General features: G+C 26.0%; 1 protein-coding gene across 2 annotated transcripts; it reads left to right on the top strand.

Moving 5' to 3' along the window:
- Positions 1 to 27,917, top strand: LOC135930058 (serine/threonine-protein phosphatase 2A 56 kDa regulatory subunit epsilon isoform-like). 2 transcript variants are annotated; one of them, XM_065466840.1, is made up of 14 exons: positions 1 to 306; positions 6,422 to 6,618; positions 15,929 to 16,030; positions 16,987 to 17,079; positions 17,587 to 17,717; positions 18,663 to 18,722; positions 19,134 to 19,242; positions 19,445 to 19,498; positions 19,581 to 19,631; positions 19,912 to 20,031; positions 20,624 to 20,853; positions 21,709 to 21,905; positions 22,370 to 22,543; positions 27,425 to 27,917. In XM_065466840.1, exons 1-14 carry the CDS (start codon positions 141 to 143, stop codon positions 27,451 to 27,453), a joined length of 1,713 nt encoding a protein of 570 aa, XP_065322912.1. In that variant the 5' UTR covers positions 1 to 140; the 3' UTR covers positions 27,454 to 27,917. The 2 variants fall into 2 exon arrangements, with proteins under 2 accessions (XP_065322912.1, XP_065322913.1); XM_065466841.1 differs by having other exon boundaries at positions 22,370 to 22,548; positions 27,425 to 27,916.

Raw genomic sequence — 27,917 nt, 5'->3', positions numbered from 1 at the left:
ATGTTTTAGTAAAATAAGTCGATTTAAAAATTTTTTAAATGGCTGATCCCATACACTAGCTTTGAATTCTCTAATTTAACATCGCTGACACATGGCATATAATAAATGAATAAATACATCATCCTACAATTGAAAGATTAATGTCAACTCTAACCCCTGGTGGCGGGGGTCCTGATAAAGCACCACCATTCCTTGATAAAATTGACCCTTTCAAAAAGGCTAAACGAAAACAAAAAAAGTCTCAATCTTCATCAAGATATAATTTAAATTCATTAACGGAACTTAAGCCTTTACCTTTATTTAAAGGTAATCTATTATAATTTTAATACTTGTACCTCATATTTTAAATTATATACAAAGTATGTTAATCTTATTTATTATTTTCATATTATAGTTAAAATATGTCCCATATTTTATAATCAATTTAGTCGGTTATAAAAATATCATAATTATTTCCTATTGTTATGAGAACTCCAATAATAGTTCAATTAAATGTTGCACAGGCTCATGCAAGCCTCCTCATCTTTTGATGTGAGATCCTATAGTTTTTAATAATGAACTCTTACTATGATTTATTAAAATATTATGATTAAAAAAATCACAAGAAAGTATTGATTGACTATGACTAGTTATTTATCTTTTATTTATACTGATACTAGCTATGGACTTATTTTAAGTTTTAAAAAACAGAATTATTTTAACATGGGCTTGTTTGTTGTTTAAAACTGAAGATTTAATCCAGTCAAATTAGTCAGAAGTGTTTCTTATTAATATATATTCTATGAGTATACCATAATCTTTTTTTCCATAACATTTGATTATTCAAATACATTTATGGGAATGGTCCTATATATTTCAATGATAAAAATATATTGATTCAAGATTTTAGATGGTGTTAGAAAACTTATAAATAATCACATATATGCAAAAAACATTTATATAAATACACAAAGCTTTGTAGTGTGATACTATATTATATTTAAAAAATATTTATCTGAACATGAAATTTAAAATGAATATTACCAGCAAAGATTTTTCTGAATGAACTATAAATGTTCCCAGATGCACTGATTAATTGTGCAGATATCACTGAAGTAGCTAACATTAACAATATTTGGCAGAGATTCAAATTTTTTCTTCTGAAAAAGGATTGTAAAATTTTATTTAGCCTTTTTTTTGTGTTATCCTAATAAGAAAAGATGATAGCACAAAATAAATCAAAAAATTTAAATAAATTCGATTACCAATCAGTTAATATCATGTTATTGATATTAATAAATTCCTGCATGTCAATATCAAACAATACATCTCAGACAATAACTATATTAAATTGATTTACACTCATTTATAATTTAATAAATGATAGTGATCATCAAAAATATAAATATGCCAAATATTTACAAATAATACTTATAGTTAGTAACTTATACTTTTTTAAACAAAAATTCACATTTCTAATGTTACTGCTATAACCTTGATGATTGCCATTTATAACTTCAATTTTTAGAGTATGGATTCTTAGAGAATGTTGGAAAGAGGTCTATGTAATTATGATAATAAAATGAGAATTAGCAATATAGTTCTTTATTTTAAACAAGTAAATTAATCAAGAAATATTTTTTTAAAAAACAGACAATTTGATTTTATACAAATATATTATAATTATCCAAATTGAAAATAAAAATGTATAGGAACTGGTTTAAAGAATCGTTTTCATAATTTCTGGATCTTAATTCTTATTAATATTCATTGCAGGTCTGGTACCTGGATTTAATATCTGGTCCATCTTTAATTCCATTCAATAATATTTATATATAAAATTAAATTTCAATAACAATTTCCCTATCATTTATTTTTTAATTTTAAGTTCCTCATTTAATTTTGGCATTAAAATTTAAATATTTATTTCTTTTCTTTTGTTTTTTCCAAATTATAAATATGCAAGACGATCAAAAATAAATTAATATACAAAATTTATTAGCTGTGGGAATTAATTATTAAATATTTAATAAAAGATTAAATTAAACTTTATATTGTGAAATCTAATCCTTAAAATTTATTCAACTATATTATGGATTTGGGTACTTTTTATTAGTCGTTTTTTTGGTAGGAATGCTATGCCTTTCTCTAACAGCTGATATGATTCACAATCATATTAATTTCCTTAAGATATAATCAAATACTGTTTTTAAATTTATTTTTTATGAATGGTAGTATAATAAGATGATTATTCAATGAATCATGTTTTTTATTTGTACTACATAACGTACAAATAAATATTTAGTTTTAGCAATCTATGATTAGAAAAATAATTTTTGATAAAAAAGATCTAACGCTTTTGTTCTTGAAACATCATCTGATCTTGAATCGCGAAAAAAGTCAATTATAAATATCAATTTTTACGATTTAAATTTTATTATCTAGACTGGACTTTTATTTTTAAATAACTTAATGACTCCCGTCTCCAAATTTAATTAACCTAGTCCCTGACAAATTATATATTTATGAAATAATTATTTTAAGAAATCCACGTTCGGCAATAAAATAGTATTTTACCTCGTAAAGTATCATTTCGAACCCATAAACGTAAAGTATAAATGATCATTAAGTTAGATTTAAAATTTTAAAAGTTTGAAAAAGATTCACATTAAGTTTAAATATCCGATATTGCTGCACTCTTTGAAAATTTGATTTATTTTGTATTCCCTTTACTCCTTTAATGTCAGAAAAAATTGCTTAATTATTTTTTAAAAATTAATTCATATTATGATTACATTAATCATTAATAAATTATAACATGACAAATTTTCAAAAATATCAGGCTAGGCTTATTTTTCTTAAAACGTACATAAATAATAAATTTTTTATTTTAAAAAAGCGATTTCAATTTAAAAAATTAAATACAAATATGAACGATATCAAAATAAAAGCAAATAAGAATATTAATAATTATATAAAATATATATATAGAAATTTGTATAGAAAAACTTTAAAAAAAGGTGCATAATCCTAGAGAGTAGTGAATGCAATTGGACTGGCAGATTTCGAGAGAAATTTGCTGGCGAAGGCAGAATCTATCTTTGGGCTCTCATGTAATCTTTGTCATTTTTTTCCTATGGTTTTAATGAAATTAAGTAGAAAGAGAAAGGTTAGACTTGCTACAAAATCGACACAAGTGTAGTCCTAGGTCAACGGGAGACTGTTAGTCCAATGATGAGTGATATACCACTCGGGCATATACCGTTTTCATTTGAAAGTTCCACTGGTTCAAAGGTGTATGGGATATTAACTTTTTGAGGGCAGCTAGGAGAAGGTTGTTAATGGATTTATGGTGGGTTGCCGTCCGCATGCATTGCAAGGGATGACAGGTATTCGATTCGATGGGCTGGTCACAATCGATTTGGCGACTAGTTTCAGATCGTTACCTTGCCTTGGTATCTACCCAGTATCAGTGTTAGCTATCTCTATTTCTGATTTACCTCTCTCTCTCTCTACTCCGAGCCTCCCCACCCCCATTGATTGGAGAATAGTTATGTGATCGCATTATCATAAGATATGGATGAAAATAAACTTAATTAATTCGCTGCTCAAAATCTCAATTAAAACTAGTTTTCTTCGATTTTCTCTATTTGTGTGTTCCTTTATTACAAATTAATTACAATGTTTGATAACGAAATTTCGAGTTTATCAAAGAAAAAATTTATTTCCCATTTTAAGTCATATACATAAATCCCCTGTTTTTTTAGATTTTAATTTAAAACAAATTCTTCCATGTTATTTTTTTGTTTATGGATTTTAAAATGAACCTTTTTTCCGAATGCACTAAATATCAGCTTTGTCATTAATTTTCAAATTATTATCATAAAAACATGACATTTTAAATTTATCAATTTTATACTACTTTTATAAAAACTTTTTAATGATTTACGATTATTATTCATATTATTTATTTTACAGTAAAATAGAATATCAAATAAGGAGGACTAAATAAACTCCATAAACCAATTTTTAAACCTCTTATCTAAGCTATAACTAAATTGTAAATACTAACAAATCTTGAGAAATTTTTATGCTTATCACTTTTTTACACCTTTTATTCGATTGATAATGCTGATTATTCTTTCCTAAATTAATAATAATTACCTCTAATAAAGACTATGCAAATTTTTCACCTAGGACCCGACTGCGGCTACATGACAATTTTTTTAGATCTAGACCTGGCCCTTTGCGGCCCCAGAATTTTTTTTAAAAAGATTATCGAAATGCAAAATATTTCTTTTCTCTTATAAATTTAATATTGTTAATCTATTCATTATAATAAGATGGAAATAAGTAGTAAAAATTTCTCACCCCCTTATATATCTTAAACTTTGTTTAAATATTAAAATTCATTTTATAATATGATATTCAATCAGGCAAGGGAGAATAAGAAGGAATTTTATAAGATTTTTCGGGTTACGGGCTGGGGTTACATTTTATTGTTTTTATTTACGCGGGCTAAGCGGGCCGGCTTTGTAGTGGCTCTAATCTATTATAATGCCAAAAATTAACTTTATAATTATTAGGGCTGTGTCGATTCACAAATTTTTCACCTACCCGATATTTCCCAATGTTACAACCCGATCTGATTATATTGATTTTTATTTACCATCTATCCTTGAACGAATGTCATAAAAATATTAAATTTGTTTTTTATTCTCTAAAGGTTAATAATCACATTTAAAAGATATGAGCAATGTTTATGGTTAAATGCAGTGTTGTTAAACGCCTTGATTTAGCCGATTTGTAAAAACGGCTAAATCAAGATTTTAGACAAAATATAGTTACCCATGCCTCAAAATTTTGCCAATAGATGTCCAAACTTTTCTATCTTCGCGGGTAAAATCACAAAGATTAGGTTTTGGATAATATCTTAATTTAGCCATTTTTTTAATTGGCGAAACGAGCCGTTTAACAACATTAGTTAAATATATGAACGCTAGATAACTTAAAATACTTTTCTTGTTGTAAATAATATAACAATACTTTTCTTGTTGTAAATAATATAACAATATTTTTCTTTTAAAATAATCCGATTTTTCACAACAAATACCTTTTATTAATTTATTATTATGAAATTAATTATAAAAAAATAATTTATGATCGGTTTTGAAAAGTTGGATCCGATAAAAACACGAAATATCTGGCCCAATCCGATATTTTATAATAAAAGTTTTAAACATAGGGATTTTTAAATAATTTTTTTATAGCAACTTATTTATCTTTACTTTATTCATATAAAAGAGGACATATTTTTATTTAAATATTTGAAGAAGTAAATTTTAAACATTTTACGAATATAAAAAAAATTTACAATTTGAAAAGATATCCCTCATAAAATATAAAGGAAATTTTAATTACACGAGTTACAAGCGTAGTTATGGACAGTGCATAAAACTTATTGAAGATATGGAATATTTTAGTTGATTTAGTAACTATTTTAACTTATTAATGTACATCTAACTTAATTTGGAAGTAAATGTAACAGAACAAATATTATATATTATACTCTATTAAGAGGTTGAGCCTAGATTATAAGATACTAACATATAGTATCTATGCATGTGAAGAAACCCAGCAAAAATATTTTACTAATTATAAATATCAGCCTTAATAAAAGGATCTTTTTAATGCTAATTTCTTTGAAATCATTAAATGTATTGCAATCATCAGGCATATTAGTTTGCTTCTAACAATTATTGTCATATCTGGTATTAATTAAATACTGAATCGTAAAGGTTTAGTAAAAGATACTGTTTTCGCCTTATATATTAAATAATGTCTGTTGTAGATTTTATAAATTTACAACTTTTTTAGTTTTACTATAATTAAAAAACTATACTGTCAAACATTTTATTTCGGCAATTTGATTGGTAGTATTTAATTTTATTATATATTTTTTTTGAAAAATATATTGCACTCTTGGTAGTTTTTATATTTTTTTATTCAATTAATTTATACATTCCGATATATGATATTTCGACATTTGGTTCCTATATATACAATTGATCTATATACTACAATGTATATGTATATTTAATATCTGGACATTTGGTTCCAAATACAGAATTATCAAAAATTAATAAATATATTTTTTGCAGTCTAGAATCTTGAGTTGAGGAGCACCTAAAATAGAACTTTTGTTGGCGATAATAAAGAAATAATTTAATCTTTAATCAACTCTTAAATTAAAATAGTTTTCTTAATAAATATTTTAAATGATAAATCTTATATATTTTATTTGTTGAAATATACATATAAAAAATAATAGTAAAAATAAAATTGATTTAAATCAATAATTTAAAAGATCACCAAATCTATTTAAATTATGGATTTATTTAAAAAAATCGCTAAATTGATTTGTATTTTGCACCCTTTTTAGACACTCCTCAGACTGAGCACCAAGACCTTTTCGTGAAGAAGCTACAGCAATGCTGCGTGATATTTGATTTCATGGATCCAATGTCCGACCTGAAAAGTAAAGAGGTCAAGCGGGCCTGCCTCAATGAACTCATCGATTACGTCACTAACAGTAGAGGTATCTTGTCCGAGCCCGTCTACCAGGAAGTCATACGCATGGTAAAATTTAATAATTTGAATGTGCAAGATTTAAATTTAACTTCAAAAAGAAGTATTTATCTTATTTGGTAAAGGGATTTTGGCGTAGGTGAAGAATCATTTTTTTTACATGAAACTTTTATATTCATAACAGAATTCTAGATTTCAAAGTTCTCCAATTTTTTTTGATTTTACGTAAGATATTAAGTATAATCTCAACATTTAGGCATTTTAGATTAAATTGAATTCTATGGACTGTCTTTTCCATCCAAATATGGTTAGATGGGCAGTTTTAAAAAATGATTTATATTATATGATATGGTTTGAGGATCAATGCCATTTAAATACGGTCCAAGGTTTTACCGACATTTTTATTTTTATCTCCATTCCGCTAAATATATTTCAAAACAATTTCAATAGCTTATATTTTTATTTTTCCCTCTTTTTTTCTAGTGTCGAAAAAACGATTAGTATAATTTCAAAAAAATGGAGAAAAGGAAGTCAATCTTTTTTATCCACCAAGAAAATAATTTTTTAAAAAAAATATTGGTAGTATTTTTAAAAAATTAGAAACATTTTTTTTAAAAATGATTTTATCGATTTTTTTAAATAAAAAGAGGTCTCATTTGTAAATATCATTTTATGCGCATTTTTTTGTTACTTTGTATCTTTTTTTTTCGAACGAGAATTTTTCCTTTAAGACACCGTTAGAATTTTTAATAACTTAAATATCTTAAGCTCATTCGTACTTAATATAAATAGAGTTGGATTATACGTGAAGCGTTTTATAAGGCTATGGAATATGGTAGACTGTTGGGGGCTAATTGGCACCAATTGGAAAAGACACGATATTCTAGAATGGGCTTGAGATTAATTAGAATTGTAGACCCTTTTCGGGGTTCAAATTTGAAATAATTGTTTTTTAAATATTTTTTAAACAGAAATTTTGACGGGGGTTTCAGACCCATTTTGAAAAATAGGTATTATATGTGTAGACAAAATTCGCACAAAAGTGAATATTCTCAAATCGGACGGCCTGTTAATTTTCTCTATTTGCTAAGTCCGCCAATTAGTTTTACTTTCGATAAATTCATTTTTACCTGGTTCAATATCATCTATTATTATAATTTATAAATATTACTCAATTCAATTTGTCATAAATTATAAATGAACTTTATATAAAAAACGAATCTGCTATTCAAGGTTATATGGTAACTTGCAAGAAATAATATAATTAAAAATATTACAAAAAAAGGTATATTATATGGAATTATATAAAAATTTGCTTTAAATTTCAAATCATAAATTGATAGGATTCATGCTGACTGATATTCTGTTTAAAGTTTAATAGTTAATAATGCTATTTTAATTAGAAAATGAAGTTATTATTTTTAGTTTTGTATCAAAGTCATCTTAATTTAAAAAAAACCCCAGATTATAATTGTATTATTTAAATTAGAGACCTAACGTAACGAAAATATTGATTTTCACAGCTATCCCTACCCCAGGGCTGATTTTTTTTTATAAAATTAGGGTATTATTTGGCTATATTTTGTAATTAATTTTAAAGAAAAATCGAAAATATAAAAATCAAATCAAATCAATGCTTAAATAATCTCTCGTTAGATTTTTCCTAAACGGTTTTAAAAATATCACTCGGGTTATTATTTTTGAGGCTTGGGATTTTTAAACTATACTATTTAGATATTTTAAAATTGATGGAAATAAAAAAAAAAATTGTTTTTGGATATTCGGAAAAATTTTGCATTTCTTCCAAGCCTATAGTAAAAATAAAATAATCTTATATAACCCTTAATAGCCCAGTTGAAAAAAATAACGCCACTTTTTTCACCTTCCGAATTAGTTCACTAAAGTCATTCTATGTCAAATCAAACACCTTTCATCCTATTTTCAATTTCTATAAAAATTTATAGGCACCTTATATATGTTTATTAATTTAAAACAAACATGCAGGCCCGGCCCTAAGCCCTACCCATATTTTTTAAATATACTTGGGCCAAGCCTGAAATTTAAAAAAATACCCCTGCCCCGTATATTTTAAAACCAAATATTTAAAATCGCAATTATTAGCTATAAAAATCAAAAATAAATATAGTACATTTTAAATAACCGGGCCGGGCCTGAAAATATAAAACTCGTGCCTGGCCGAAAAAAGGGTACCTTTGCAGATCACTGTTTTAAAAATAATATATTTAAAGTATATATTTTTATTTTATTTATATTATATATTAAAGATTGATGCAATAAAAATCATTTTTGAAATTTATGGATGTCAAAATATAATTAGCCATTTTTCGTACTTTTCAGAGGGAAATCTGCTAAAGTATAGGGGCCACTAATAAGGATCATTATCATCCAAATTTAAAATATCCGATGTAAATGATATCGATTAAGAGCATTTCTTATTCGATATCAATTATTCTTCAAAATTCGTTGTTTTGATCGTAAAGTAACTATAATTTCTCTCACTTTTTAATGAGATTTTTTATTCCATCTACTTACTGTCACTATGTAATCCATGCATTAAACATAAATGATTGTCATATTCTCCTGAACAAACACTTTTCTTTATATTGGGTCCTTCATCCATAAACATTTGAATTCTCTTTGACTCCAAATTGTTCATTTTCAACTTTATTTATCTCGGAAAAATTAGTTTCGGCGGTATATTTTTGAGTGGCATGATACGTAGCCAATGTATAAAATGCGTTATTAAAACTATTATCTACTTCGTGAAATGTAAAGGTAACATAATTTTTCAGTCTATCGCATTTCAAAAGTTATAGCAACAAATAAAATCTCATTTTAAAATGTATTTTATATTATTTATTCATTAATAATAAATAATTTGTATCACGCCGCCGAATTTTTCCATCGGCGGCGGAGTGTCAGCGCCGACACTTTTTGGCGGCGGTATAGGCATGTTCAAAAATCATAGGTAGCGGCATATTTTAGCGGCGGCGCACAGGTTTGAGTGTAGGTAATAATATTTTATTAATACGCAATATAATAGAAATACGTTGCTTATTTTCCTTTATACCAATTTTAAAAACTGAAATATCAGGAATTTTGTAGGAGACGCATAACCAAGGGTGTTTCCAGTCTCTAATTTGCAAGTTCTCGTAAATATCATTTTAAGTTAATAAAAAAAGCTTAGTAACTTAGGTAAAATAAATTTTTTATATTCTCTATTAATTGAGTTGAAATTCATTTTCTTATGATATAAACAAGTTTTTAAATTTAAATAGATATCAGGGTTAGCAAGTTGTTCAATTGGCTGGTCAAATTCAGTCAATTGACCGTAGGTGACCTGGTCAGCGGCCAAATACCATAAAAATCTGAAGAAAAGAAATTAAAAATATGTTTGAAAAAAAGAAAAACGATACTATGCTCCTTATTTTTAGTAGACTTGAGGAAATGATAAAATAATCACATTAATTTAAAAGAAAAAAATTTAATAATGTGAAACAATCAATTTTATTTATTTCATTATTTTATTACATTACATAGTTTAATTACAATATCCCCAATATAATAATGTCACTTTCAATATTTATAATAAATACCATAGCATAATAATAAAAATTTTATCCAAAATATGTTTGTAAATGATTAAAAAAGATGTTTACATATAGCATAAAAATACCTCATGATATTTCATTTTTAAGTGAGTAAATAATTTATTTTGATATAGAATGTCATTTGTGCAATATAATTTTGATTAGTATAATATGTTTGCAATACCTCTATTATTTTTATGCAATTCATTAAATAGCATATTGCAAATTTGGTTGTTGCGCTGATGTACTATCTTTTCCTTAATTTGTCTCATTATATATACTATCATTTAGGATTTTACAGATAAAAAATTAATAACGTTCAACGTTTATATATCATTTTCCGTAACAAGATGTAAAATGAATATTTTTTTATTGTTTCCGAAATATTAATATAGACATGATTCTAATAAATATATAAATTTGTATAAAAATTTATTATGATTTTATATATATCAGGATCAAATAATAATTAAAAAAATCGTAATTAAATGTTTACTTGGTACTATTCAATAACATCAATTTGCTTCACTGGCAAATGGACTTATTTTATACTTAAACCTTTATATGTAGATATTGTTTTATTAAGCCTTTAGATTTTAGAATGATATTTATGATATAATAATTTTATATATTTAAATAAGTTTTAAAACAATTAATGCCAACTTGCGGATTGAATATTATTAAATTATATTTTTTTAATTTTAAAATTACATAAAAATATTAAAACTATGTATTAATAGACCAAAAGAATTAATAGAAATTAATTTCACTTTAATTATTTCAACTTTATAAAAATTATCTTTAATGTTCTTGATTTTTCAATTCCAGTTTTAAATGAAATAATATATTTCCTTTTTTCACTTTTTAATTCCGAAATAATTTTTCAAAAAATAACAAATTATTATAATACATAATTTAATTTTTATCCAGTTGTTTGTTTTAAATTTATATATGTGTGTTATATTTTTATAATCATTAATTTTTTTTTCATGTTGTTTTTAAATTCGTTATAGACCTGCAAAGGTACCATTTTCACGGCCTGGCCATTTTTATTTTCAAAAATTTTTCTCGGCCCATCCTGTTTTATATTTTCAGGCCCTGTTTGGCCCTTAGGTTTAAATTATACGGCATGGCTCTGGTATTTTTTAAAAAACAAGCCCGGCCCAGGTATATTTTAGAAAATTAAAATGCGGCCCGTTAGCCAGGCCGTGCCTGTAGGTCCCTGATATATATTTAGATATATCTGAAAAATATTTTACTTTTTTATTACGAACTCTTTGTCAACAGTTTTTATCACCAATATATTATATTAATTTTTAAGTCTTAACTAAATGTGCGCTTTTTCCAAAAAATAAACGTAAATTTTATATAAAAAAAATTTAACAAGCTAACATAAGATTTATATTTTATTACATATCACTTCTAACCTCATACTGGTTTGCTTAGAATAAAATAATATATTCTTAATTTATAATATTAATTATTAATGTAATATATCATTTATAATTAAAGCCAATAATATTTGTATTAATCCATCTTATTTCATTAATAAATTGATTTCTTATTTAGAATAAACCAACCCCATTCATTGATCAACTTTAAATTATAAATAAAATAACAACTCATTTAAATATAATTCATTGCTCAAGCCTTTAAAAAAATAATTATAGGTGTCTATTTATATTTGTCTTAGTAAAGAATACAATATATATATATATATTCCTAAAAGCCTAAAACAGAGGGAAATCATCTTTTACCTATTTTTTTATTAGTTATATTATATTTACCTAAAATAGTTTTAAAAAAACATAATAATTAGAATTATTGATCTATAATTAAAATTATTAAATGTCAAATTTATGCTATTTTAATTGAAGTGAACAATAATATTGCTACAAATTTTATGGAGGAAGAAGTAAATATAGAAAGAAAAATGATTAAGATAAACGCGACCAAAGGCCGTTAACGGTGGGTCTGGATGCCAAGCTCCCTAAGTTTTTGTAGGGACCCCCCCCCAAGATAATTCCTAGTAGCATTTTCGAAAATCTGCATCGAAATGGCCTAAAATTTCACGTAATCACATTTTTAAATATAACTTGCGTTGCTCATATATTCTGGGTTTTTGTAATTGAATCCTTTATTGAGAATCGGAATCGATATTACAAGCTTATTGGACTGAATTAATTAAAGTTTCTACAATAATATAAAATATAACATGTTATTTACATAATAATAAAGACGCCTGTATATAAATTGGCAAGTTTAAAAGGATAAAAAAAACAAAAATAGATTTATTTCAAAAATAATTTAAAATATATTAATATGCAATGACGGATAACATTAGAAATGCAAATAAGACAATAAGATATCTAAAGTTAATATTTTGTCGAGAAATTATTTACGATCTAGTAGGACCAGCCACTAATTGGCTAATCTAAAAAAATAAGGGTTTGAGATGCGGTCATTTTAAAATCATGAAGAGGGTGGTAGGTCTCAGGTTACTCGAATTTAGAAAAAACCTAGATGAGGTATCCGGAAAAGTGTCAGCTAATGTTCATTCATACCGAAATCCAGATATAGTTAAGTCTAAATTGAATAGAACATTTGCTTAAAGAACCCTCTTGAAACTTTACAAATATAGTGTAATTCTAGAAATATTTATTTTAAAAAACGAACATAGCCTTCTTTAAATGGAGGCTATATTGAAAATTTAAATAACTTTATTTGCTATTTTATAAATATAAAATTTGTCGTAACATTAGCATCGCTCCAATCTGAACAATATTATTTAAAATTCATTATTTGCGATTCAACACACCATCAAAATCGCACAATTTGGGTGCCCTATTACTATAAAAATAGAAAGAATAGATAGAATTACAAAAAAGCGAGATGTAAAAGGACTTCTTACGTATATTTTTAAAATTGAATTTGCAAATTTGTCTTCTTTTGTGAAGGCGATATCGTAACCATCTTTAATTGAAACCCCATAAGGTATGTCTCTTAGCCTTTCCATTTTCTTTGAATTAATCTTATGATTTTAAGCAATTTCTTCTCTTTCTCGACCTAATTTTGCTAAACATTTGCACCTCACCATTTTTTGAGAATTTTGCACTTCGTCATTCAAAAAAAAAATTTTTTTTACTCACTACGTTGAATAAAAGGCATATTATTTTTTGAGTATATCGCCAACTTAAACCGTTCCAAATTCCTCTCAATACAACAAGTTACTCATTATACCACTCTTCATTCTCCCTAGCTAAATGAAAAATTTAATTTTTTTTAAACAATATCATTATTTTTGTTGAATATTTATCTATTCTACTACATATTGTCATATATGTTGTAGTAGATTGATCTATCTTTAAAACTTGATAGACTCTTCCTCTCACCCCCTTTTAATTTTATAAAGGCCTAATTTGGAATATGCATTATAATTTGCAAACAATTTTGCAATGACCTTTTGAATTACTCTAAATTTTGAAAAAAACTCAAAAGTTTATAGCGAAATCATCTGATTTTAGGTTACTCTATATACTTGAATACAATTTCGGCCATATCAAGTCTTCGAAATTTAAAAGGATTTGCTTTATTATTTTAAGGTTTAATGCTGTGTCCTGGTTAGGCTTATTTCATTTCCGAATGGCTGGCTGTTTGACCGGCTTTATAGCTTCGACTAAACAGTCTAAAAAGATAGAGAGAGGAAAACAATGCCAGTAAACTGTTAAAATAAACCAAAAAGTGTCAGTTTAAAAGCTGTTAGGCTAAACAGCAATAAGTATCAAGATTGAGTCGAACTAGGACATAGCCTAAATATTGCTAAAAAAACGCAGATCAATGAAGTATGCAGCATTCATCAAACCTCTACGACTTATATATTATATACCTTTTATAAAAATCGATTTATTTTTAATTGGTTTATAATAATTATACTCGTTTTAACTTTCGATTTAATGTTCGTGACAATTTTTATGAAATTATATTTATAATTAAAATACTTTTGTAAAAAATAATAATAATTTTGCTATGAAAATTTTGAAAAATATTTTGTTGATTAATTTTTTATTTTACCTTTTTTTCGATCATAGGATCATTTTATGATCTACATCGATAAACTTGAAAAATGAGGAAAAAGGGTATATTATTGATAAAAGGATTTCAAAAAGATTGGGCATAAAACTCAAAAAAATTTTTAGCTCCCAAATCTATTTTTTTAAATTCCAAGTTTTAAGAGCTATTGGAATTAAAATTTTTTTAGGTTGCGTCTAAAACGTCATAAATTTCTAAAACTTTACTAAAAAACACGAGCCTTTAATAGAAAAATTTAAATATAGCCAAAACATATTTGGGAAATTTTAAAAACTTTATCATTAGGCTTCCGTTTTTTTTAAACTTTTGAAACAGGTATTGGACTTATCCTTAACAAACATGGATAAAATTTTCATAGTAAAAGTAAACAATATTTTACTCTTAAAATCTCTTAATGTCCATCATTTTATTAAATTTATAGTTTTGTATCTTATTATTATATTTAATGAAATAGAAGTTATATACAAAATAAAATTAATGTTAAACGTGACTATTATATTATGTTAGAAAATTTAAGATATTTATTTAATATTAAATGAATTTTAAATAAAAATAATTATTCCATAAAGTTTTGAACGAACATGTACGCGTTCTTTCTTTGAAGTGGAACCTTGAAAGCGAGTGCGTTCGATTTTTGTCAATGAACGCTGAATGCTATCGATTTTTTAAGAAATATTTTCAGCACTAGAATTTATATTATTTGCAGATTTAGTATTTTAGTTAGACATCTATCAAATACAGCGAAATTAACTTATTATAATTTATTTTCAAATTTATCAATCAAAATATTAGCAAAAATACAATAGCTTATATTTTATGTATAAATTATTTGGCCGCGTCCGAGGATTTTTTATACACAATTTGCCCTTAAATTTTTGCTCGGTCCGTTATTAAAGTGCTGGAGATAAATCCCCCTGATATAATTACCACGAACAAAAATTTCAATTTTCAGATCTCTAATCAAAATAGTTAGTTTTCATTTATTCAAATAATGCCCAAATATTTATTTTAAAGAATAGTAAATAATGTTTAATATATGAAATATTTGAATCAATATCGTAAAATTATTAGACATAGGAAATTTTTTTAATTTAACTTTACTCAAAATAACTTTCAAAGAATCAAACCATCTTAATTTAAAATAAGGGTAAAATCTGATGCCAAAAATGTTATATTTATTATTAATTATAGAAAGCGTTTAGGGGGTTAATCTAGTAAGCAAGTTATTTGCACATTAAAATTTATATTGTTTTTCACATGGCTATTATTTTTTGAATTGTATTCTCTAATTCTTCTAATAATTCAACAAAAATCATTCCGCCCATCAACTTCTTTAATTTGTCAAAGCCATTCGTTATAAATTTTAAAACTTTACACTAACATTATTCAATTTCACCTCAGGTTCAGAGCACGTAATTTATCTTTATATGAACCTCGCAGCTGCTCATAAAATCCTGTTATATTTTAGATACAAGTATTAGCGGTATTCCCCCTTCCTCCGCCCATTCTGATTATTATTCTTTGCTAAATGATAGCAGGGCTGTATAATGTAAACATTACATATTTCGCGCTTTACTATAGAATATTGATTGAATAAAGTTTTAGATAATTTTTATAAACATTTTTTAAAAATAATAATAAAAACAAATTACTATCTCTAGATTGAAGTTAATATCTTTCGCACTTTACCACCTACCGAGAATCAAGATTACGATCCGGACGAGGACGACCCTGCCCAGGAAGCCTCATGGCCACACATTCAAGTAAAATTTTTGATAGATTTCTTAATCGTTACATGCTAATTGCTTGAATTTATTCGAATTATAGATTTAAGACCTCAGTTTATACGTCGCACTAATTATTTGATTATTAGTTTTTTAAAATTATTTGCGATTATTCTCAACTGTCGATCGCAATCTTCATTAAACTATATTGATATGTATTTTTAAATTTGAAATAATGAAATCTTGATTTGGTGGTAGGCTTCAGTGGGTATGATTATTTTGAAGGTCAGTGGTCCTTGTTGGACTAGGATAGCGGGACCGGATTATTTTTCGGTCCGATCTTTTTCCTTAAATATTTGATACCTATTAAATTGAATATAAAAAATAATGAAATATTTTTCTTCTAAGAAGTCTTCTAAAACCTCAATTTTCTTCAAATTATTGTGGAATAAGGGAGCTTTAAACGGTTATCTTATTGTACCATCACAGAGGGTTCTTGTATATTTTGATATACTTGACTATGTTGTTAAAAACCCCGATTTAATCTATTTTTAAAAACGAAATCAAGATTTTATTTAAAAAATATTACCTAATTCTCAAAATTTCACTTAAAGATGGCAGAAAGGTTTAGCGCATTTTTAGTAAAATCTCGAAACTTGGATAATATATTTTTTTTAGCTAAAATCCTTCTAGACACGTGAGAATATTTTTTTGACAATTCTAGTCCATGGTGACTGGGGCGTTAAGACTGATTTAGCCTTGATTTAACTCAATATTTTATCCAGAAAAATTTTACGCAAGCTCGAGTTTTTGCTCATATATGGCACAAATGTTTGGACACATTTTAGCGAGATCTCGGGCTCTGGAAATATTTTTTTGTCTAAAATATTGAGTTAGCCATTTTTAAAAATCGTCAATTGAGCCATTTAACAACACTATCTTGAATATAAAAAGCATTTAAAAAATCACCTTTTTATATCATTCATCCCCATTAGTTGGTTTACGATTTTTTCCTTCGATTTCTCGAATCTCCGGACTTTCAACCCACGATCGGCAAAAAATATATCGACCAAAAATTTGTTATGAAGGTTAGATAATGAAACGTTTTACATTTTCACAAAAATAATTTTAATATTTTTTTATATTCCTTTAAATATTGATGATATTTGATAATAATAATTTTATACGATAATTTTTTTTATTTGAATTTTGAAAAAGAATTATTTTTTGAAAAACCAATAATTTAAGTAATAACTATTTTTTTGTAGAAATATAATATTTATAAAGTTAATATAACAAAATGTTAATTTAATTATTAAAAAATAATTTTTTTTGTGATTATAGCTTGATGGGTTGTAAATAGATTAACCAATTTATAAGTTTCTAAATTTTATTTTATATTAAAAAAATGTAATTTGGATGTTTTCCCAAACGTCGTGTAAGGTTTGATTCTACTACAGTACTCGAAATTTCGTTCTGGGTTCCATATTGAAAATGTAAAAATTAGGGGTTGCTTTCATTTACAACTATAAATCTTTTAAACGATCGATTTATTGGTATTTATATTTTTTAATCAAATAAATTTTTTTTGTTAGCTTATGGATTTGTTCGACAGCGAAGATCCTAGAGAAAGAGACTGCCTAAAAACAGTCCTGCACCGGATATACGGGAAATTTTTAGGACTGCGAGCCTTCATTCGCAAACAGATTAACAACATATTTCTTAGGTCTCGAATCGTATAACATTTTATTAGTTTCAATTTTTTTTTTATTATACATCATAATTTCTATTCCCTTTATCAGAAAATAAGTGTGCAATTGATTTGACATAGTTTGACGAAGAATAAAAATTATCGCTTTATTGATTTAATCACTATATTTGATATTAAATCAAACAGGGATTCACCCCTACCTCACCTAATGTTTTTTCCCTTAAATTTAAAATAATCTCTGGTCACTTGAAAGTTTTTTCTTTTCCAATTTCTTACCAAAACTACTTGATATTTTAACAAAATCAAAGATTGGACTAATGTCTTATAACGTTTAACGAGACTGATGATTAATTTATTAAAATGCATTTTGAGGCGTTGTTCAATACAAATCAGCTGGTGACACGTCATTTTGGTTCCCCATTAATATTTTTATTTATAAAATTCTAATGTAAATTGTTTATACGGGAGACTAAAATGGCGTGTCACCAGAAGATTTTTATTAATACAATTTAAATGAATGAATCATCAATTTATGTATTATATGCCATTATTGGACCGAACATTAATCTAAAGTTATAAAGCTCTTTAAGGATTGGTCTTGTGTATATTTATTATATTTAACTTATACTTATGCTTAAAATTAAGATTTTTTTAAAAAATGTATTTCTCAAAATTCAACTTTAAGTATAAATAAATTTTTAGTTTTTTCTGTGTTCAAACAATATTAAAATATGAATAGCAAAAATATACCCTTTTAAAAAATTCCGAAGAGTTATGGTTTTGAAATCAATTTATTTGGTTTTTAAATTTGAATTCTATATAAATGATCAATCCTTTGAGACCCGGGCCTGGTTTGGCCATAAAGGATTTTAAAAAAATTAAAACTCAAACTGGGCTGGGGAAATAATTTTTATTGCAAATTCAGGCCACGTTTTTATTTACTTCTTAATATTTTTATAGGTTTATATATGAAACGGAGAAATTCAATGGGATATCCGAGCTCTTAGAAATTTTAGGCAGGTATAGCGTTTGATTATCCTAATATGATATATTAATATTTTTATTAAATGAGATTTATCTAAGTCTGGAATTTAGTCTTGCAAAATCGCTCTATAATCCGGTTTTGAATATCTATTGTATAAAATGGCAAAGGCGATTTTTTAGCCTAGAAAATAGGTCAGTTATGAGGAAAACGGAAAAAATTAAGTTCGCCTCAAAGCTTAAAATTTTTTCAGCAAACGATTTTACAACACTACTTCTCTTCTAGGACTTATTAAATGATAAGTTCAAAGTAGGGTTGCAATATTTAAATTGGTGAAAAAAATTCTAGTTCTTGTCCTACAATAGATTATATAAAATAACTAACAAGTGAATAGTTAATGTTGTATTATTAATTTATTATTATCTGGATTTATATAATTTTTTTTATAGTATCATCAATGGATTTGCCCAACCCTTAAAAACCGAACACAAACAATTTTTGAGCAAAATTCTTATTCCTTTACATAAGACTAGACCACTGGCTATGTTTCACCCTCAAGTTAATTCATACATAAATAAATTCATATATTCTTGAAAGTAAATTTTTTTTTAATCATACCTCTTATTATTTTTGACATAAACCATTCTTATTGTTAATTATAATTTAATATCAAGTCAATTGCCAAAAAAAATATGTTATAAAAGGGATCCTTTTAAAATCATTTAACTAATTGCAAATATATTATTGAATATAAATTTAGGTAGCTTATTGTGTTGTTCAGTTTCTCGAAAAGGATCCAACTTTGACAGAAACGGTAATCTAAATTATAAAAATAATACGTTTAAGAAATTATTTTGCTTTTTATTAATTCCAATTTTACTTTTATTTCATTATAGGTAGTTAAAGGATTGCTTAAATATTGGCCAAAAACATCTAGCCAAAAGGAGGTTTGATTGTTTTATTAATGATATAGTGGTAAAATAAAAGTTTCTGTAAAATATAAAAGGATAAAATAATCATTTACGCTATTATAAAGTACCATCCCTGGTTAAGGTGAAAATTATCATAATGAATCTCATAGTGTAGCATGTCAATTTAATTTTTTTAAAGAAATATCATTAAATGGAGAAATTTCTATAAGTAAAAATTTTATAGGAAAATAAAAATGTTTGTAAAATATTATAGTTTATATAATTTTAATTTTTGTAATTAACATCCGAAAATAAGGTAATGTTTTTGGGCGAATTGGAAGAAATCCTTGGCGTAATAGAACCAGTGCAATTTCCCAAAATTGAAGTTCCCTTATTCAAACAAATAGCCAAATGTATAGCCAGTCCGCATTTTCAAGTTTAAATTTATTAAAAATTCTATAATAGCCAGGAAGCTTAATAACAGAATCATTGTTAAATTATAAGATTTATGATATTCAAGATCACAATTTTTTAAAAAAAACTATTGTTCACAGTTTGAACATTTTTAATAATGTTGCTAATAAATCATTTATTAAAGAATTTTAAAATTATAAAGCTGATAATTAATTTTTTAAATTGTAAAGCTGATAACTAATTTTACAAATGTAAAGCCTATTACGTATTTTTTAATTATATAAAATATATTTGAGATTTGCTAAAATAGGCCAAAGCTTATTTTTTTTTAAAAAATTGGTTTGGGCAGTCAGGGCTAATATTTTTAAGAATAATATGAGCTGGGTCGGATTTGAAATAATATACTATATATAAAAATTAATTTCTATATTAAAAGAAATTTAGACTGTGCATAATAAATAATTTAATTTCGGGTCGAAATATGGGTGGGCTGTACAAATTTCTTTTAAATAATATTTGGGGTCAGGCTTGAAAAATTTGGTCCGATGATGCTCATAGCTAAAATATATATCAAACCTAAATGATTTTTTTAAAATAATCTGATTACTATTTAGGTAGCTGAACGAGCCCTCATGATGTGGAACGATGACTACATCCTGAGTCTGATCGAGGAAAACAATCAAACCATTATGCCCATTATGTTCCCCAGCCTGTATCGTATCTCCAAGGAGCACTGGAACCAAAATATAGTTGGCATGGTTTTCAATGTGCTCAAAAATTTTATGGATATGAATAGCACCCTCTTTGATACACTAACTACCAATTACAAGAATGAGCGGAACAAGTATATGAATGTTCTATATTCATTTTTATTGAAGAAAAAAACTCTGAATTATTAAATTTGACTTTAAAGTTTCAGGATACCCCAGGTTCGTATCAGACGCGTAACCAAGGGGAGTGAAATCCCCCCATTGAAAATTTGCCTGTTCTTGTGTAAATATCATTTCAAGCTTATATAAAAATTCTCCCCCACCCCTACACTCTCCACCTTCCCCTCTCCTTATATAATACAACATATCACTATAAAAAAAAATTTGAGATAAAAATTAGTAAAAGTTAATACATTTTTAAACGACGGCACTCATTCAAAATTTTTAGGAAAAAAACATTTCAAAATTTTTTAAAAAAATGATAATCCAAAATTATTTTTATAAAAATCCAATATAAGACCTAAATATTTACAATAAAATTTATGGGGGGAAAACCCGCCTAATAGTGTCCCCCCTCCTAGCAAATTCATGGATATGCCTATGGTTCGGATTAATGATAATGTGTATAAACCTTTTATTGCTAATTATAGGTAAAAAAAGTGAATGGGAAAAGAAAAATAAAAAAATATATATCTTTAATTTTTTACCAATAACTTTTAGCAATAAAAGGTAACGCGTATATTTTTACATATTATTTTTCATTAATGCAAGCATAAAAATATATATACTTTAAATTTCACAATTTTTTGAGTTTATTCTTTTCATAAATGTTGGAAATATTGAAACTTTTATTAAGGATATTATGCAATATTTCATAAATACTTGATAGGTAGGTCGCTTTGTGTAATTATCTTTTAAGAAAATTTGTTATTTCATTTTTTCCCTTTTTCAATAAATTTGTATCCCCCCTTGATATATATTTGCTTAAGAGAAAAGCAGAAGGAAAAGGAACGCGAAGAAACTTGGCAGAAGTTGGAGGCCTTAAGCATAGATACCGACCATCATAATGCCCGAAACGTTCGTAATCCATCCGCACATCATCCTCTTACACCTTTAAATCCTAATGACCCCCATGCAACCAACATAAATTCTTCCACTATAAATCCAACTAATGTCACAAACGTTGGTAGGTCATATTTATAAAAGAAATTTATTATAGTTGTTAATTTTTTTAACATATAAAAATTTATAAATAGCCATGTTTTAAGTAGAGCTCTGTATAAGACACCTATTTTTCCAGGTCCAGCCCGATTCAATTTTCTAATCTAAGTCCGAACTCAAAAAGGTGAAGTTATAGGAAATTGAATCTAGGGAAAAGTATTATTTTTCAAATAAACAGTAAGAAATAAACAAAAATTCCCATTTTTCTTGAAATATATATTTTTTGAGCATTAGGAAAATAAAATAATTAATCCTCTGACTGATGCTAAGTTCGGTTTGAGTGGACTCATAATGGTCCACACAGGATCTAATATGTATACAAAAAAATAAGCAACTTTTGATAGAAAATTTTATAAATATTTAAACAAATATTTATTTAGCCCTATCTAACTAAGTTTATACTGAACGTAATTTTACATCTTTGTTTAGATAAAAAAATATCCAACCCATCACCCAATTCAAATACCACTAATACGAGCTCTGTTCTTAACCCGCAAAATCCTCATACTTCCAACCAGACAAAGGGTAATAATTTAAACCCTAATCCCATTACAACATCGAACGTCACAAATTACAATCTCCCCGCTTCTCAAATTAGTAACAGTAAGGTTTATATTTTAAAGTGATTTTTTGGGGCATTAAATTAATTAAAACGGGCAGTATTTTTATTATCAAAAGAATAATGTTTTCAGTATTTATAATATTTATTGTCTAGCCAGTTTTTATTTTAAAGTTATCATTATTAATAAACTTATAAGATCCTCATTTAATTTTTTTAAATATAAATATTTCATTTCTTTTATAATATAAACAAGCCAAAATAGAGTTAATGAATATATTTATTAATAAAGTCATATAAATTAGTAATTATGTTTCATTTAATCTATAATAGATAGTTTGAATGTGATTATATTCAAAATAATTAGGATAAGGAAATGTAATATAATTATATTTAAAAACGTTAGACGTTCGAAATTACTTACCAAAAGTAATAATTGTTATTATAGTCAGTTAAATCGGTTAGAAATCACAAAAACATCCCATTTTTTAAATTATAGTCTACCCCATATCTGGCTCCCTTTTAAACTTTAGGCCTACCTAGCCTAACCTTAATAGAGAAATAATTTAAAACAAAAAAAAAATTTTTTTAATAAAATACACCACCTTGCAATATAACTATTTTAATTTGATTGTTTTGAATAGAATTTAATTTTAATGGCGTATATATTATGAAAGTAAATCAAAGTTTAGTTAATAGAGTAAATAACTACTTTTTACCTGTAGCATATGCAGTTCACCTAGGTATTGTAAAAATAATTGTATAGATTCTGCCAAAAAAGTGATTGATAATTTGTCAAAAATTTAAAACATTTACCAATTATTATTAAACCCATTTATCTTAAATAATGCCCAAGTATATAAATTAATAATTTGCCTAAAATTTTAAAAATATATCTCTAATAATTGGTTATATATACATATTATACAATCCTATCCATTTTATTTTTTACTTAATTATGAGATCGTCTATATATTCTTTTTTTTCCCCAATAAATTAAAAAATTAATCGGTATATTCTTTTTTTTTCTCGTAAAAAAATATCAATGTATTTGTTTTAAATATTATCGATATTAATATGTTATTTTTATATAAATAAATGTTTATCATATTTATTATTATTTTTTATCAATGTCATTAATAATTTATTTTTTTATAATAATTAGAAGTTATAAAACTCTTTGAAAAATAATAAAATTCATTTCTTCCTTTATAAGAAAAAATAAGTTTCCGGAGCAAATTTTCTGCTCTTTTTTATGTCTTTCAGGATAACACAGGTTTTAAAATATTTTACTCAAGATTTATATAAATTACCTTTTTATGATTGCCAATCTTTCTTATAAAAAATATTTTATTTTTCAATTAAAACAACGAAATGAATTTAATTATTTTTCAAAGTGTTTTATAACCTCTAATTATTACAAAAAAATTAATAAATATGATAAACATTTATTATAAAAAAAATAACAGATCAATATCGATAATATTAAAACAAAATACATTGATATTTTTTTACGAAAAAAAATAAATAAATATACCCATTAATTTTTTAGCGCAAAAAGAAATGAGGATAAGTACATTATATATTTCAGAGACCTGCAGAGGTACCATTTGCATGGCCCGGCCCTGTTTTAAATTTTTTAAAAAAATTTTTTACGGCCCAGCCCGTATTTAAAAATTTAAGGCCCAGCCCGGATATTTTTAAAAAAAAATTTTTACCACCCGGCCCGTACCGGATTTAAAAATTTCAGGCCCGGCTCGAAATTTTTTAAAATTATATTCGACCTGGTAAATACAAAAATTCACCTGAGGTATTTTACCATATTTTTCAGTGAGTATTATCGCTTATTATTTAAAAAATACATGTAAAAGCTAATATTTTGAGAATATTATATTGAATTTATAAAAATTATAAAACTGTTATTTATAAAAATGGATATTTTGAGCATATACTATATTTTATATTGCATTTATAAAAATAAAACTAATATTCATAAAAATAGTAATAATATTTTGAGCATATACTATATTTTATATTTCATTTAAAAAAAATAAAACTAATATTTAATTTATAAAAATGGAAAATATTTTGAGAATATAATATATTGTATTTAATTTACTATTTAATTTATAAAATAAAAATAAATCGCTATTTAAAATAATGCATGTATAATAAATAGTATTTTGAAAATATAATCTGATTGCACAATATTAATATAATTTATTTTATAATATAAATTTTTTATAATATTGTAAAAAAAAATAATGAAAAATGTTGGATTAAAAACTTTCATGACTCAAGGTAAAATATAATAAATGCAATAAATATTTGACAGTTTGCAAAGTAAAAAACCAGCATGATTGACGAAACGCTATACTCAAGAAAGATATTAAAAATTCACAAATTATCATGAAGATAGAGAAGCATACCTACCTTTTCAGGTTGAAGATTACTTCTTCTTTCTTCAAGAATTCTCCCAGTAGTGGAAAAATTCCGCTCACAGCTTGCACTTGAAGCAGGAATTGCCAATACCCGTTTTGCCAATTTTGCTAAAATTGGAAATTCGCTTTGATGAGCCGCCCACCACTCTAACAAATTATCCACCTTAAATGTTTCATCTATTTTTTTATTTATGTAATTATAATATTCATCATCGGGTATTGACATATTACCAGAATTACCATCGCCCCATTTGTCATAAAACGATTCAGTTTGTTTAACAACAGCGTAATTTGACTGGTCGATGGTATTTCATTTACTTCCTGAGCCTCTTGTAATTTAATATAATCTTTTATATAGTTTTCCGTCATCTTGCGATCTGTCCCTGACAACATACGTAATTGCTTGAATTTGGGACAGAGAAAAAGAGAAATAAAATGATACTTGTGTAAAACAAATTTTTCAATTAAAAAATGTTTTATATTATGTAAAATCAAATATATTTCTCCTTTTTCGCTTTGAAAGGTATTACAAACTTCAAGAAGTGATATTCCTTTATTTGATTGTTTTGGTAAAATATATTCTAAAAATTTAGATATGAGTTATAAAAAAATATATTAATAATACTTGAATATTGGGGCTTATTTAAGATATTCCTTTATTTGATGTTTTGGTAAAATATGTTGTAAAAATTTAGATATGAATTATAAAAAATATATTAATACTTTGAATAAATTTGCAGGAAATTAATAATTAGATCGATTAGTGGGTGTTAGGTAGTGTTAACCATCACCCAATATTATATTAATCATATCTATAATATAATATAATCTTATAACCATTAACTCATAATGTAAAAATTTTTATAAAAAATATTAAGGCCCGGCCCGGATATGTTTAACAATCTTAGGCCCAGCCTGGATATATTTTTAAAAAAAATTTTAGGCCTGGCCCGGATATGTTTAAAAAATATTTTTTTAGGCCCAGCCTGGCCTGGGTATATTTAAAAAATTTTAAATACGGGCAGGGCCTGCAGGCCTCTGATATATTTAACCGATTATTACATGCCTCCACTACCTCAGACCCCGACAAGTATATCCCTAGTAGTTCCAACTCTTCGGCGATGGATCCACTATTGGCGGATTTCACACATCCCCCCCCCCATTGAGATTTGTTTCCACGGCCGGGAGGATTTCACCACGTCAACCGATCTTGACTGTAGGAAAATGTGTCCCTAACCTTGTCAAGGGATAAAAAATTATCCTCGATCAAACTTCGCTCCTGGTTCTGCTTCGGCTCCTCATCCGTCTCAAAGTCTAGGAGGGCACTGAATTTACAGGTGATCCCTCGAATAGTATATGTAACTTCCGAACGCTCCTTTGCGACAGCAATCCTGGGTAGCTAGGCATGAGCAACTCCTCGCATCCCTATGATTGGCTATCACTTCTCGGGCTGGTAGTATTCTGATTCCAACTGGCCTTGGGGGCAGTATCGTTTGGGAAAAGGGAAAACAACATCCTTCAGCCTTCTTCATCCATTCAACCTCGAAAAATGCTCAATCAAATAGTAATATTCTCCCCATACAAGCATCTATGAACTCCATACATAGTTTGTGGAGGTCAACTATAGTTTAATTCGCATAACGAAGAAAAAATTTTGTTATAAATTTACAAAAATAATTTAACTTACTTAATTTTCCTTTCATCCAAAAAGAGATCTTTTAAATATTTTGAACAAGCTTATTTATAGAGGAAAAGAAAAATATAATAGTTTGAGGGATGAAGCCCAAAGATTCGGGTAAAATGACATTTATTTAGAAAATGAAATAGATGGGTGTTGACGGTTGGACAGCGAAAAAATTGTTGTCATATAATTCTGTTTGAAAGGATGGCTGAATGAAAGTCGTGGTGGAAACCTCCCTCGAAAAGGCCTCGGAGACAAATCCCAATGGCGGGAACCTGGGAAATTGGTCGATAGTGACTATCGGCCGAAGAGTTGGAAGAACTACTGTGGTTCGACCTGTCAGGGTCTGGGGGCATTTAATAATTGGTTATATATATTGTACTTATCCTTATTAGAATAATTCATTTTATTATTTTCATAATTATGAGATCGTCTATAAATTAATCGGTAATTTTTTATATAAATAAATGTTTAACATATATTTATTAATTTTTTTGTAATAATTAGTTATAAAACTCTTTGAAAAATTCATTTCATCGTTTTAATTCAAAAATATAATAATTTTTAATTGATATATTCAAAGTATCCAGAACATAATAAAATACGAATAATTGGCAATCAAAAAAAGGTAATTTATATAAATCTTGAGGAAAGTATTTTAAAAACCCGGGTTTTCCTAAATGACATAAAAACGTGTATCAGAAAAATTTATAATGTCTAAAGTAATTTAAAATTAATCCTTATTTTTTTATTTAAAAAACCAACTTTTTTCAAAAAAAATTTTATATTTATATTTTTGACAGAAATCCTGAAATTTAGAGACGTTATTTAAACTACATTAATTATGAAAAATGTAACTGCATTTACAATTGCCCGGTTTTCGGATACTATAAACCGCTTTTGTCACTGGAAAGTTATTATTCTTTGAAAAAGTGCTGACTAAACCTAATTTCCAAAATTAATATTTTATAACAAATTCGCAATCTACCTAATGGATTCATTCTTATAAACATCTCGCTTTCGATATTTTGACGTGGATTAATAGATTTCGGCGTTCCTTAAATTCTAATTATTCAGTAAAAAAAAATTTAAATGGTTATTTGTGATATTTTTTTTATATTTTTCTTCTCCGTTTATATTTATTATGTTATTTAGAAATATTATTATAACTTTGTAATTTGTTCGCATTTTTTAAAAAAAAGGATGAAAGTTAGCATTCGGTCATTTTCTTATCGCTTTGTATAACTTATGTGATCCTTTATTATCAAATCAATATTATAAATTATTTGACATTAA

The sequence above is a fragment of the Gordionus sp. m RMFG-2023 genome, chromosome 5 (genome assembly GCF_954871325.1).
Source record: "Gordionus sp. m RMFG-2023 chromosome 5, tfGorSpeb1-WG-v2, whole genome shotgun sequence".
Lineage (NCBI taxonomy): Eukaryota > Metazoa > Nematomorpha > Gordioida > Chordodea > Parachordodidae > Gordionus > Gordionus sp. m RMFG-2023.
The sequence above is the reverse complement of the archived record's forward strand: the minus strand, read 5'-3'. Positions and strand labels throughout refer to the sequence as shown.

Coding starts and splice junctions, on each gene's coding strand:
- LOC135930058 (XM_065466840.1), top strand. CDS start 141: ATGTCAACTCTAACCCCTGGTGGCGGGGGTCCTGATAAAGCACCACCA. Junction 19,499..19,580: donor ATCCAACTTTGACAGAAACG/GTAATCTAAATT, acceptor ATTTCATTATAG/GTAGTTAAAGGATTGCTTAA. Junction 22,544..27,424: donor CGCTTCTCAAATTAGTAACA/GTAAGGTTTATA, acceptor TATTTTTGACAG/AAATCCTGAAATTTAGAGAC.